This window comes from Meleagris gallopavo, chromosome 5, assembly GCF_000146605.3.
Source record: "Meleagris gallopavo isolate NT-WF06-2002-E0010 breed Aviagen turkey brand Nicholas breeding stock chromosome 5, Turkey_5.1, whole genome shotgun sequence".
Lineage (NCBI taxonomy): Eukaryota > Metazoa > Chordata > Aves > Galliformes > Phasianidae > Meleagris > Meleagris gallopavo.
This window is the reverse complement of record NC_015015.2, coordinates 31,328,473-31,341,865: the sequence shown is the minus strand read 5'-3', so window position 1 is coordinate 31,341,865 and position 13,393 is coordinate 31,328,473. Positions and strand designations below refer to the sequence as shown.

General features: G+C 36.8%; 1 protein-coding gene across 4 annotated transcripts; it reads right to left on the bottom strand.

Annotated features, from left to right (window-relative positions):
* Positions 1 to 6: 6 nt before the first annotated feature.
* KATNBL1 (katanin regulatory subunit B1 like 1) lies at positions 7 to 13,365 on the bottom strand. 4 transcript variants are annotated; one of them, XR_002115245.2, is made up of 12 exons: positions 12,035 to 13,200; positions 7,629 to 7,756; positions 6,613 to 6,653; positions 5,975 to 6,254; positions 5,029 to 5,147; positions 4,805 to 4,855; positions 4,633 to 4,722; positions 4,013 to 4,102; positions 3,517 to 3,610; positions 2,355 to 2,436; positions 1,721 to 2,023; positions 7 to 354 (listed from the first exon to the last, which is right to left on the bottom strand). XR_002115245.2 is itself a non-coding variant. In XM_010711617.2 (11 exons), the coding sequence occupies exons 2-10, from the start codon at positions 7,740 to 7,742 to the stop codon at positions 2,380 to 2,382; spliced, it is 936 nt and encodes a 311-aa protein (XP_010709919.1). In that variant the 5' UTR covers positions 7,743 to 7,756; positions 13,281 to 13,365; the 3' UTR covers positions 553 to 2,023; positions 2,355 to 2,379. The 4 variants fall into 4 exon arrangements, 3 of the variants coding, with proteins under 3 accessions (XP_010709919.1, XP_019471236.1, XP_010709920.1); XM_010711617.2 differs by lacking the exons at positions 7 to 354; positions 12,035 to 13,200 and adding an exon at positions 13,281 to 13,365 and having other exon boundaries at positions 553 to 2,023; XM_019615691.2 differs by lacking the exon at positions 7 to 354 and having other exon boundaries at positions 553 to 2,023.
* Positions 13,366 to 13,393: the final 28 nt, after the last annotated feature.

Below are 13,393 nucleotides of genomic sequence, written 5' to 3'. Positions count from 1 at the left end.
AAAAACAAAACAGGAGAAATTAAAAACTGAGTTTCCACCACCTTTACAGTATGCTCCTTGAAGAGCCATCTAAGAGCTCCAGCAGTTACTTTCCAAGCTTTTGTTAGCTTTATATATCAGTGCTCCAGAGAACAATAAAGAAAATAACATTATTGAATTGTAGTTCAATTTTTTTACTTGACAGAAAAAACATTCTGAGAAACACTAAGTTCCGCCTCAAAAATCTTTGTGGTGTGAAATACCTCTAGTTAAACATAATTCCAGCTATGCTGTGCTATGTGTATCACAGGAGATTGTCCCAGTGAAAGTTGCAATCTTGGGATGTCTCAAACATTCTTCCCTGTAGCTGATGACCTGCAGCACAACACATTTGATAGTTTGAAGAATATTCAAGAATAACCAAAGAGCACCAAGTTCTGATGACAGATTTCTAACTGGTCTTCAGAAATCAGCAATAACGATGTATAAATAAAATACAAACTACAAATGAAGTAACAGGAGGCTTAAAGCTGTTGACCACTACTTGAGTTTAAATCTCACTTGTTTTATCTGTAAAGTAAAAAAAAACAAAACAAAACACACTAGTCTTTTTGCCTGACATTTCAGTAAAAGTGCATTCATTTTATGCTAAGCATGAAAATAACCTTTCCAAGTACTTTATCATTCTTCTTTTCATTTATTAGAAAGCAGATTTGGTGTTGTACTTCTGTTTAAGTGAAAAACTGGCACTTTATATGCTTTAAATTGGAAAGGCATGCTTCCTAATCAGAAGATAAAAACATGGAAGCAAGCCTAAAAATCAAAACTTCCTCAGAGCTGCTACTGTATAGCTTTTAAATTAAAATAGCAACGGACAGCAGTAGAACTAAAGTTGATAGTTTTTTTTCCAATATTTTTGTGTTTGGGTTTTTTTTTCAGTTTAAAGTAGTACTAACTTAAATAAGCATTAAATCAGGTTAGTAATTGATTTTGCAAAGCTATTTGTCATTTTCTTAAAGGAGGTAGAATATGAAGGATGTGACTTGAGTAACAATGGCCTTGTCTGGCTGTAAACATTTCACAAATATCTACAATAGAAAGTACTGTGGAAGAAGTTGTTCTAGAAATTATTTTTATGAACTTGAGAAGAAAACAGTAGATACATTTAATATATTTACTTATTCGCATGTAGTTTAAATGATACAGAACGAGATATCATGTTAGAAATCCACATACAATATAAAAAAATTTGTTTGGTATATTCACCATTCTGCTCACATTTGTAATAACTGTTTATCCAAGCTAAGTTCAGGTATTTATATTATTTTTCTTACATGAATTTTTGTTTATGTGCAATGTTTCAAGAACAACTACACAATGTTAAACCCTGACTTCTGTAGCAGTTTTTCATCACAATCTGAACATACAATAGCTACTTACATCTCAACACATTGGCTTTTTCAAACACTAGTAATTAAGGCATTTTTGTTGTATACTTTTTCAATAGTGCAAACAAAAACTGTCTTTAGTTTCAATTAAAACAAAGAAATAATTGAATATTTCAGAGTTGTCTTTAATATAGTTGGAAGATAGCTGTGCATTTTGGAGTTCTTGTGAATAAACACTAAAAGCTCTTAATGCTGATTGCTCTCGTTGGTTCTTTATTACTGTCAGTCAGACAAGACGGCAGAACCAGTTGAATTCATCTTTTTATGCAATGCTGTAGGAAAACAGTGAATACCTAATAATTGAATGAATCCCAAATGCAGCAAAGGCATACAGTTTTCATAGTGCAGTTTCACCTCACTGAAGTAAAAGTTGCTCCTACTAGACATTTTTCCACTTCAATGTGAAGTAGATTGTTAGGATTTCGTTAGTGGTTTCATTAAACAGCTTGACAGTTCAGTTCTCTTCCACCAATGTTTTTCAGAAGGCTTTCAGAAATAGTACGTATTTCAGGAACATTTTAGAGGATTGTTTCACCACGTAAGCGCATCATTTCTCAATTGTGTCAGCACAGCTGTAATAAATAAGCATTTACATCCTAGAAGGAAAAAAAAAAAGGACAGTGTTTGTCACACTACCTACTGCTGTATACCAACTGTAGGTCTGAGGTTAAACAATCAGGACCATAATATAAGAATTACAATTAAGGCAAATTTCAGAATATCCACAAGTTCAGGACTGTTTTTTTGCTCATTTTTTCAAGAACAGTTTTTAATGCTGTGCTTATGAGCACAGTGGGACTAATTGCCTAAAGCCATCAACTTAGCATTTCTTTGCTCACTTCATAAACATCAATGGCAGGATACAAAACTATATTTCATATACATAATCTCACTAAATGATGATGTTTAAGAGTCATTGTTACCCACCCTACACCCCTCCAACATTCTTATACTATTCCTTTGCTCTTGACTTGTTCAGGTGCCCTTGGTCACAAACATCCTGGTGAACCTTAAGGAAGCAAACGAACAGAAAGAATCTTAGAGGAAAAACTGACACTAGCAGTAACTGCTACACTGATCCATCAGAAGAACTGGGCAATCGATATTAAAAGCTCCCATTGCTCTACCAGTAGAGAGTTAGTTGATTCTTCTGCATATCAACTGTCTGAGACTCTGTAAGAAGTCTGTAGTTAGCTCTGTAGAGATGTCAAAATCCCAGACAGGGAAACAGAGCAGTCCCAGGAGGGTAAGAAACTTATTTGCTCGATTCACCAATGCAACAAATTCTATAGCACTGTAAGATTTTAAGTAATTGCAGATCCAATAAAGCTCCTACACATAAATAGAGCAGGCAATCTCTAAATTCTTTTCAAGTTCACTCTAACTAAATGGCAGCTTTATGTCCTGGTTCATTCCCTGCTTTTCTCAGGTCATGCCAGTGGGAGGGAGGCTTCTTGCTCAGTGTAACCTTTGGCCCAGCCTCAGAAAACTAGCTTTAGAGAGATGAGTAACACACATAGCAAATCATGTATTAATTGGACATCACACATAGTATTAATACTGTAAGTATGCCAAGAAGGGCAAAGAGGGCATTCACTTCAGATGGAGTTGCTCTTCTGCCCTCCACAAAAATCACTATTTTTTACGCATTAGGCCAGAAAAAGATTTAGAATTTAGCACATTGTCACTTGTCCTGGTCACTACTTAACATGCAAATGCTAAGTACTGTCAGACACAGATGAGATTCAGCAGATTTTAAAGAAAAAAATCTGTGTTTCGCAGTCTGTCTACTTATCCAAGCCCCTTTTTTTGAACATTCTAAAGTTTATTACTATTTACTATTTTATTATACGTCATTTAGGAGATACTTTATAAAGGTCAAAAAAGACAAAAATTCATCAGCATTCTAAACCACAATACTAGAACTTCAGACTAAGGACTGTGCAATATACTTGAGCGCTGGTGAAAAATACTGTAACAGCTGATACACTTCTAGCCTTTAATAGTTTAAAAAGCATCCAGTAAGAAGAGTACTACACGTATAAATAATATAGCTATACTTATTACTGAACAACTGTAATTGGATTACCTTTGCTATATTACCAGTATATCCTGGAACCAGAGTAAGATGATTTTCTTGTTCCCATAATTCACTTAATTGTTGTTTTAAAATAATCATATTTCTGAAAAACAACCAATAATAGTTTTTAACATATATACTACAGTTTCCCAGATTTTGATTGAAACAGGTGTTTAATACTGTATATAGCTTTAGCCTTAATATTATCATGAACTCAGACCAATATTTTTTTCCTGCAGCATTTACTATCCCAATGACTATATTCCTTATTTGTTAGAAGTTAAAACCAAAATGCAAGAATGATAATCTTCCAAGCAGATTTCCAAACACCACCTGTGACTTGACAATTAAAGAACTTAAATGCTTTTAAATTTCTACTTTCAAATCATAAGCATCAATTTTTCCTTTGTATAAAAAGGTGCGCTCCTGTTGATCAGCATTAACAGGGATTTTGAGATGAAATAAGCTACAGAAACATTTAAATGTTTTCCAACACTATACTCACCCATCCTCTGCCCTCTCTTTATGCGCAGATAGTTCTGACCACCATCTTTTAATTACAGCTTGAAGCCAGTTTAGACCAACTATCACATATCTGCAATAACATTTTACACAGTTCAAATATCCACAGGTCAGCCAATACTTTCATACAAGTAAGAATGCAATTTAGAAAGCAACACATATGCTGTTTTGGAACAGACAGAATTAGACAAATTCTCAATTTTAGGCAACTGCCCATGTTCTCTTTTTTTTTTTTAAGTTGTAAACTAAAGTACTTCTTAAAAAGTAGTAAGATTATTTATGTTATACCTGAAAGTTCAATTGATTTTATGTTGCTTCCATTGTGCTTTATGGTTTAGAATGACTATATCTACATGAAGTCAAAAACCAACTCCCCCATGGTTCTTAGCCCTCCAGAAGTTTTGTTCTTTTTTAATTTAAACCCCTGAATGCTATTAAAAACAATATGAAGGCTAATATGGAAGCTCCTTTAGGTAGGTGTTTCCCCAAGAAAGGCAGGGTTGGTGGGAAGGAAGATGAGTCAGAGGACCAAACATTTTTAAACACATGGATACCACACTGCCAGGAAGGAATAGCATTTAGACATCTGAAATTGATACTTACTCTTCATATTTGCTTTTAAGTAGTGATTTCACTAAAGGCAAAAGATCTACACAGCAGCCAACTGAAATATACGGTTTTTCTTCCTGTAAACTTAAAAAAACAAGATGTTTCAGAAGTGCCAGAAATTCACTGTGGGCATAGTTCGTTCACATGTCCCACTTCCTGTTTGTACCTGTTTGTAAGCACAGGAAGGCAGTCTACTACAACTCCAAGATCTTGTATCCTAGAAACATGGAAGATAAAATAAGTGTCACTAGTTGAGCAGAGGTTGAACTATGTTTCCATTAATAAGTAATTATTGATAATTTGCAAGACTTAAGGAAATCCTAAAAGACTGAATCATATTTGATTTTGCTACCACTTTAAGAATATAAAGGAAGAGAGAATCAAATTTACCTCAGTAGGTAGGCTACCAGTTCACCTATACTTCTCCTTCTCCAAAAGGTTAAAGCAACATTCAGCCTCAGATTCCTGCTGAAAAGAACTTGAGCCATAGTTTCATGGTCCTGAGAAACCTGTATATTTTTAAGAATGCAGAAGAAATTTACAGCAAGGTAAGTAGTCAGCAATGACACGATAAGCTGCTTCAGTATGGCAATGCTGGAGTACGAAAATATATTCTACCACCTGTATGATTAATAGAAGTTTTCCTAATAATAGCCTTAGAGCACAAATTGTCCTTGGAACAAGGCACGAACAGACTTTTTACTTTACCTAAAATCTGCAAGAATAAGCTCTGCAAACACCTGAATAGAGATATCTAATTAGAGCACTCATCCACAGGCAATAACCAATAAGTCTCAACAACTTTGAGAAGTGCTTATTTAGATACTTATCAATTTGAGAATATTTAATATAAGCCAGCAGCATGAGTTTGCAGCCCAGAAAGTCCACTGTATCACCTGCTCTGCATCAAAGGAAGCATGGCCAGCAGTTAAAGGGAGATGACTGGTCCCCTCTACTCTGCTCTTCTGCTTTCACGGTCACCAAGCTAACGCTATTAAAAACAGCCCCATCCAACCTCACCAGCTTATTCCCATCCATAGGCTAACACCTTCAAAAACAAATGAGGCCATGCATCTTAAGTCATGAAATCTAACCCAGCCAAAACAATAATTCTCACTTGATGCTGGTATGATATGAAATTAGACTAGGATGTCAGATCTAAGTTTGTGCTGATAAAGTGGCAGGACTACTGCTGTTGGCAACTGAATCTGTCTACTGAGGAATAAGACTGCAAATCACAAACTGAGACAATCTGAATGTTAAGAAAACTAATCTACTCGAAAAACTTCAAAACTATTATTACACTGAACTCAGATTTCTTTTAAGCTCAACTTACCTCTGAAAAAAATGCACTATATTTGGAAGAGGGGCCTTCTGTTTGAGATGAGCCAGAGTCACTAGAATTCAGCAAGTGTGTACGACTGTCATTCAGTTTTGCTGGCAGATTCCCTGCACAAGCCAGTTCATTTTCTTTATTTGCCATGTTACAGCCCCTTGATTTAGGGAACTGTTTCTTCTTATAACAAGGCTTTGCAATATAACAATGGACTTTTCTTTTACAATGTACTGCTTTGAAGAGAGATAGGGGACTGGTCACCGTTTTTCCAACTGTTATTCTGCAAAAATACGTGAATATTTTAGTGAAGATAATTCTAAACGTAAGTCAACACTTTGCATTAATGTAAAATATATCATTATGAATTCAGCAGTAAACTTATAGGCTACTTCAGCATTTCACTGCTAGTACATAGCCTCGTGACAACTGGGTTATCAGAAATAAGATCTACCACTAATACTGTTTTCCTGTTTTTTTAAAAAATAAACTCATTATCATAGAAATGGACTAACAACAAGCACTGTCAGTTACGATTTTTCATTGTGACAGTTTAGGTGTTGTAATAAATTCAAATTGCTTCTTCCTCCCGCTTCACTCTCTCCTGAAACTTCAGACTCTAAACAGCAAGACCCTCCTACCTGTTTGTGTATGAAGCCAGCTGTTTTGGAGATTTCTTATCCTGGGAGAAAGGGAATAAGGAAGGACAGGCTATTACTAAAAAGACTCAAACAGCATCACTGCTTTATCATGGACTAAATTTACCGCAGATTCCCTCCCAGCCACCTTTTCTATTCTGTTTGAAGCACAGCTACACTAACATTTCTATAAATTATTTCACAGTGATAAGTAGACATACAGCTGTCTTTGCAACACCACAGTCAACTAAAGGTTTGTGGAGTCTTTGGAAGAGGTAGGATTGTGACATCAGAGACTGACAGAGAACTAAAAACTGTGACTAATATAAAAAAAAGCTTCTGAAATTTGATAGTGAAGTTTATTACCTGTCTCTTATATACATTTAATGGCCAACAGTACAACAGATTAGCAGATGCTAGGAAAGATGGCAGCGGAAAATATTTCTTCAAAGCACAAAACAAAAAAGTGAAGGCTGATGTAGGTAGAACTAGCTTTATTATCCTAGATTCACCAACAGGAAACATAAGCACCCTGATACCAATTAGGCTGCACAGAATGTTAATATCTTGAAGGACTAGGAAAATTCATTCAAGTTATGCCATACAGATTCATAAAACCCTTGAAAATTAAGCAACAGTTTGAACTTGAATTTCTAATTGTTTGTAGTAAACTTCAATGTTTTAAGAACTATTTCTCCTACCCCACCCTCTCAGATTTGCCATCACTTAACAAGGGAAAACTTTTTCACAATAGAAATCCTAACCTAGAACTTTTTCTGATGAGATTGCAGGAAAGAAGAGGAACAGAACCAAACTGCTATCTGCTACTCAGATGGACAACATGGTTCATCTGTGTCATCCCTGTGTGCCTATTACAATATTTCTCATAATGTAATTGTTCTATTCCACATCTAAATACAAATTCAACACCATTATGTCTCCAGGTCTAGACTGGGCAAAACAGTAAACTTTTGTTTAAATATTAACTTCAGTTTCACTGGAAGACAGAAATACCTTACCTCCTTCATGATCTTTTTAGTGGAAGAAGAGACTCTTTTTCTGGGGAGATCAACAGGACGACCTTCAATATGCAGTACTTTCTGTTTTTTAGCATTGTGAGCCTCAGATGCCATAATCTCTCAAATCCCTATTTTTCAAGAGAAAGATTATCTCAGGTCATATTTTGTAAAACATTCAGTCAGCTTTCTTCAAACGCAACTAGCAACTACAGTTCAAATATTTGCAAGATATTCAATTATATAAATAAATCAATTCATTACTGTTCAGCAAACATTAGCTGGAAGCCTTATTAGTACCACTCTGATAAGCACTTCAAAATTCCCACTTTCAGCTCCCCACCAAAAGCAAAAAATCCCTCTTCGCCATCCCCAAGAAACACGGATCTTATTTACAGATCACTTCAGTACACCGCACTCTAGGATGCCATACATGCAAGAAGTCATGTAAAAAAATAAGACAAATTACTCATGAGAATTCTCCTCCAAGTCTATTTCACCTTTCACCTGCTATCTAAAGAAATGTAGTTGCTCTCAATTGTTTCCAAATGAGAAAAGACAGGAAAATAAAAATACTTCATATTTTTCAGGAATAAAGCAAGTTTCACAGAATAAAAAAAATAAATAAAATGTGTTAGATATCTGCCCTTACCTGGTTGGCAATTCCCTCCCACAACTTCTCCTCAGTATATCACCTGCATATTACTTGTGAAAAAAAAAAAATACTTCTATTTCACAGATGACCTGTACGTATAAACAGGCAGCTGGTTTTCTGTAGCACTCCAGAAGAACAAGGAGGACCAACTGCTACTGAAGTGAAATCCCACAGAATCAGCCTGTCAGATCCAAGAAGGTCCTTAACTTCAGTTCCTAAAGAATCATTTTTGTGACCATTGCTGACAACGACAGCTTCTAACTGTGCGGAACAGCAGCTTCTTACTTGCCTGTTTAATAAATCATCTCATATTCCCTCATCTTTCATGCAAAGAAAAGTTGATTCCTAATGTATAAAACAATAGTGTTAAACTGGAACGCATTCAAATTAAAAGTGGAAAACAGCGTAAGGTGAGAAAAGCGTCTTAACAAGGAATCCTGGTTTAGCATATCTGGCTTTCAGTATTTGAGTCATTTTCTTAAGGTTGAGTCAAAACATCTGAACTAGAAAGGTAAGATTTCTACATAAAGCTTAATATGCTCAAAGGAGAAAAGTGAAAAGGATTACACACTGATAAAATGTGATGAGAGCATGAGGCCTCCAACTAAAACAGGAAAAGAATGTAAGATTACAGACTCCCACTATAGAGGCCAGGAACAGAAATCCCAAAGGTCCAACTGATGATCAGATACAAAAGAATGACTAGTGAAGTAAAATATCCTTACATCTGCACTCCCTGTCCTACAGTTTAGGGTGATCTTTCAAGTTTGTTTTGTTGGGGTTATCTAAAGAAAGCAGCAGCAGTGAACATGAGCAAGACAAACAGTATCAGACCCATAGAAATGGATGGCATACATCCAGAAGTTGTATGAATCTAGGAAGAATTAGCTGTGTTATTAAAAGAGGTACAGAACCTCTCCAGTAGAGCTGCTAGCGTGCCTGAAGCAAAATACAGTCAGTATTTAAAGATGGCCTTAAGGATGGTTCAGTGACACCTCTGTTGCACAAATTGGTAAACAATACAATTAAGAATAGAATTAGTAGATACAAATAATGTCTTGGGAAAGAGTCAACCTCACTGAGTCTTGCTTTGAAGAATTAATGGCATTCTCCAAGCATGTGATGCACGTTCACAGAAAGTAGTACAGCATGGGATATAGGAGAGCTGAAGAACAGATCAGACCCGGGATTCCAAAAAAGCTTCCTGAAGTCCCTCACTGAGGTCTCTTGAGAAATTAAGCAATTCACTGATGAGAGAAAGTTTCTGCATGGAGAAATACCTAGCAGTAGTAAGTGATCTAAGCAGCTCCCACAGCAAACACCGCAGGAAATCTGCAGAAAAACTGTGCAGTTCGAAATATTCATACAGTACCTCATGAAGGGGATAAACGAAGGCTGCTGGCAATACCAGGTTATACCAGGAACTAAAGATGAGGGCTAACTAACAAATTGAAGAAGAACTGTGATGAACAATAACCAGAAACAAAGATTAGGGGTGAATGTAGAGTAAAGCATCCATATCTGCAGGCATGAAGAAATTCTGGGTTCACGAACAGAATTACAGGCTGTGAGCTATTAATTACCACCTGCAATAAGATCTGAATATATGACAGTTTGTTTCAGATCACTCAGATTGTTCCATAAAGATCATTGATCAGCAATTAAAAATCCATACACTGGGGAATCAGAGGAGCTTTACAGGAAATTGAAGCAGTCAGGAGAACTATCAGATATATTCTACGACAGTCAGACGCTGCCATCCACTGCTATTTTTTATACATACAGAGAATTTTAAAAAAAGGCATTCGATTTTTTTTTTTATACCAGGTCAAACAACTTATACCTCAACTTTTTGAATTTTTGACAATCCCATCACCATGAGTGCAGCTAGCTGTATTTGCTCCAAACAGCCTAGTATATTATTTCTTAAGGCTAACGCGACTCCTCTGCTTCATGCGATTGAAAAAATAAACTAAGGAAAAAATGAAGTCTCTTCAGCCTTAGCCCTTTAACATACAAGCTTAGACTGCTCTGCAGCATACTTTGTGACAACTGTAAATCAGAACGGAAACGCACAGGTTCATTACGCTGACAGACTCCCATTCCATCCATTTTCTCCCTTTTCTAAGCAGATGACAATCCTTCCTCCCCTCTCTCTCTCCTCAGTTTTCAGGAAATAGAAGGACCAGCGTAACAGCAACCACATGTAATGGGAAGTCACGTTATCCTTACCCAATCACTAGATGTTACCTTGGCAGAGTTCTCCTAGCAGCTCTAATACTGCGCTAATTATTTAAAAAAATATCCCCTCCAAAGCTCTGATCTAACCCAGATGCAATACACCCCTAAAATCACACCGTACTTGCACGAAGGAAGGCAGCACTAAATGGCTTCCAATTGCATAGCTGTCAAAGACAAGTATTAACAAACACTGCCACTCCCTCCCATCCGTTGACATTCTGGGCATGGCCCCCAGAAGGGGACAAACTTTTCTGTGCACGTTATGTAACCTTCACATGTTTTAACGTAACAAATTTCTTACAGGGCACAGACTTGAGTACTTTGCAGACAGCAAAACAAACGTGAAATCGTTTTATTTCAGTCATCTGCAATATCCTCTAAGAGAATCATTCGTCCCACCCCGTCCACTGCCAGAATTCTTAAAAGCTCCTTTTTCCTACAGCATTCCACACACATTAGCCATCACAGATGTTCTGGGGTTTCTCTCCCACCCCTCACGTTATATCAAGAGTGCATTCTCAAGGATGACAACATCGATCCTTATTTGAATCAGCTGGAAAAGCTCATTAATTGTTACTCCGCACAGAGAGGAGGTGCCTGCTCTGAACGCATTTGAAGCTCACATCACAGAGCCAGGAAAGAGCAACTAATCTTACTAATTATTGCCAGACATAAAAGACTTAAGAGACATTTCCAATAATGGTTATTCCAAATTTACTTCCAAAGAGTAATCTGTCTAGAAAAATAAATTGGTGCTATCTTATAATGTAGAAGATTGAGTAAATTTGGCATCATTTCCTCTCATTTTAAGCCTGATTGACAAATATTACAGAATCCATCTGTCTCTTGATTGTACATCCTTCCACATGCTTTCATTAGGAAACAGATTTTTTTAAAAAAGAATTTTCTTTGTAATTATGCTCTGACAGTTCAGTAAGTGTTAAGTATTGAATTATCTTAACAAATGCATTCTTTAAAACCTTGAATTATCATCAATGCACTGTTTTTGTTCAACACTACAAGACAAGCCTTACACATCACCAGGGCACAAATTTTAGCTAACTGTACCCGTCAGGCCACTTCTTTCAATTTGAAGAGACTTACTTGGGAAAAATTAACATCAACTACATTTGCAATATAGAAATACTACTTGAGTTACAAGTTAACATTGCTGTAATTTTTTAAGCTCAGGCTCCTACTACGTAGGCATGGAATTTGTTCAGGGCCTGCTGTCATAAGCAGTCATAATGAAGCTTTGGAAGTGACCACAAGTTGGAGTTCAGCAAAGTTTAGTGAGGATGAATCCAGGCGTGGGGCAGAATACTCCCTTACACAGTCTAGTAACTGGACATTTAACTTCTAGAAAAGTATTTTGTCCAGGAAATGTGGAAGTAGTAAAAGCACCGTACTATTTTCTGCACGTGAAAGTAGAATTTAAAGGCATGTTAAGTTTTAAAAAGCACTGGAAAGTAGAATCGTAGAAGCAGTCCTTCACTAACAAAACGTTTTTTACCTGTTGATTTTCCAGGAATTAACGCTCCAGGAATAGCAAGGTGGAAAACTTCTATTGTGTTAACACTATCTGACAGCTGTTAGACAGGAAAAAGAGCTCTAATGGTGGAGCTCTCACATTAATACTGTTGATAAGCTTTAAGAAATTATCCATAGAAAACCAACACAGTGATTTTTTTTTTCCTATTCATTGTTTAACCCCAATCTGTAGCAAGAACTCTAAATTCAAACTCTGAGAAAGGTGCACTGGAACTCCTTCCCCTCCAAACCTAATGGAGTTACAGGTACCTATCTAGCCTCACGAGGCTGAATGCAGCCTGTGCTTATACTTCATGGCTTGAGATCACATGGCATTGTGCACTGCACTTAATGTTACCCTGCACGTCTTTTGATGATGAGATGTTGAGAGCATCTAAAAAATCTTTCTTAATTCAAACTCAAGGCGTTTACCATACGATCAAGATACAGATCCATTTAAGTAAAAGACATCCTTATTATTCTAACTGAAATGCATCAAAAAGAGGAGCTGCAAAACTTATGAACACAGTTCACATAAATTACTATAACACTACAACATGGGATATTCATGTATGTAAACATATTCATATAAGGATAACTATTAATACTACTCTTAAAACATAGTAAGTGTTCTCAATTATAAAGCCTAGGAATTAAAAACAAAGCTAACTTGAATTCAGTTGAGTAAGCTTACTGACATTTTAGTCAAAATTACATGCACTGAATAATAATGAATAAACAGCTTTAAACTAAAACAATTTTTTTCCACTCAGCAAGGACCGAAAGCCACTTCTCTGCCATCTGTTACACTTAATTCTCCCAGCATGGCCAACCACCCTTCTTGTCCTTCTCTGTCTGCAGCTACACAATGGGAAGAACAAAAACTGAGGCAGTGAGAAAGGAAACATTCATCTTACAAAAAGGGGCAGTTTTTAAGCAAATAACGTGCTCATCCTCGCTCCAAAGCATAGCATGCTACTAGAACAACAACAGCCTGATAAAACTACCATGCAGTCTCTAACTGGTTTCACTCTTCAGAGTTCGACCTACACTGAACGACAAGCCAAACTACTCCAGCACAGCAGAAAAAGAGATCTGAAGTCTTTTTAAGAAAGCAATTAACACAGGCTCCTGAAGCAAATGAAGATGTCTTGCTCCCTCCCTCTCCTCCGCACTGCAATAAGGCACCTGTCACACCCAGGGCGCAGAGCCCAACCAGCAGGCCTCACCCCTGCTATTATCCTCCCCGGGCAGAACTACAACCCCGCCGCTCCGGGAGCACACGCCGGTTCTGACCGCCGGCTGACGCCGTCGTTTTAGAAAAAGGCCGAAGCGGAGCCCC

Coding starts and splice junctions, on each gene's coding strand:
- KATNBL1 (XM_010711617.2), bottom strand. CDS start 7,742: ATGGCATCTGAGGCTCACAATGCTAAAAAACAGAAAGTACTGCATATT. Junction 6,255..6,612: donor CTGGCTTCATACACAAACAG/GTAGGAGGGTCT, acceptor GTATTTTTGCAG/AATAACAGTTGGAAAAACGG. Junction 5,148..5,974: donor ATAGTGCATTTTTTTCAGAG/GTAAGTTGAGCT, acceptor AAAAATATACAG/GTTTCTCAGGACCATGAAAC.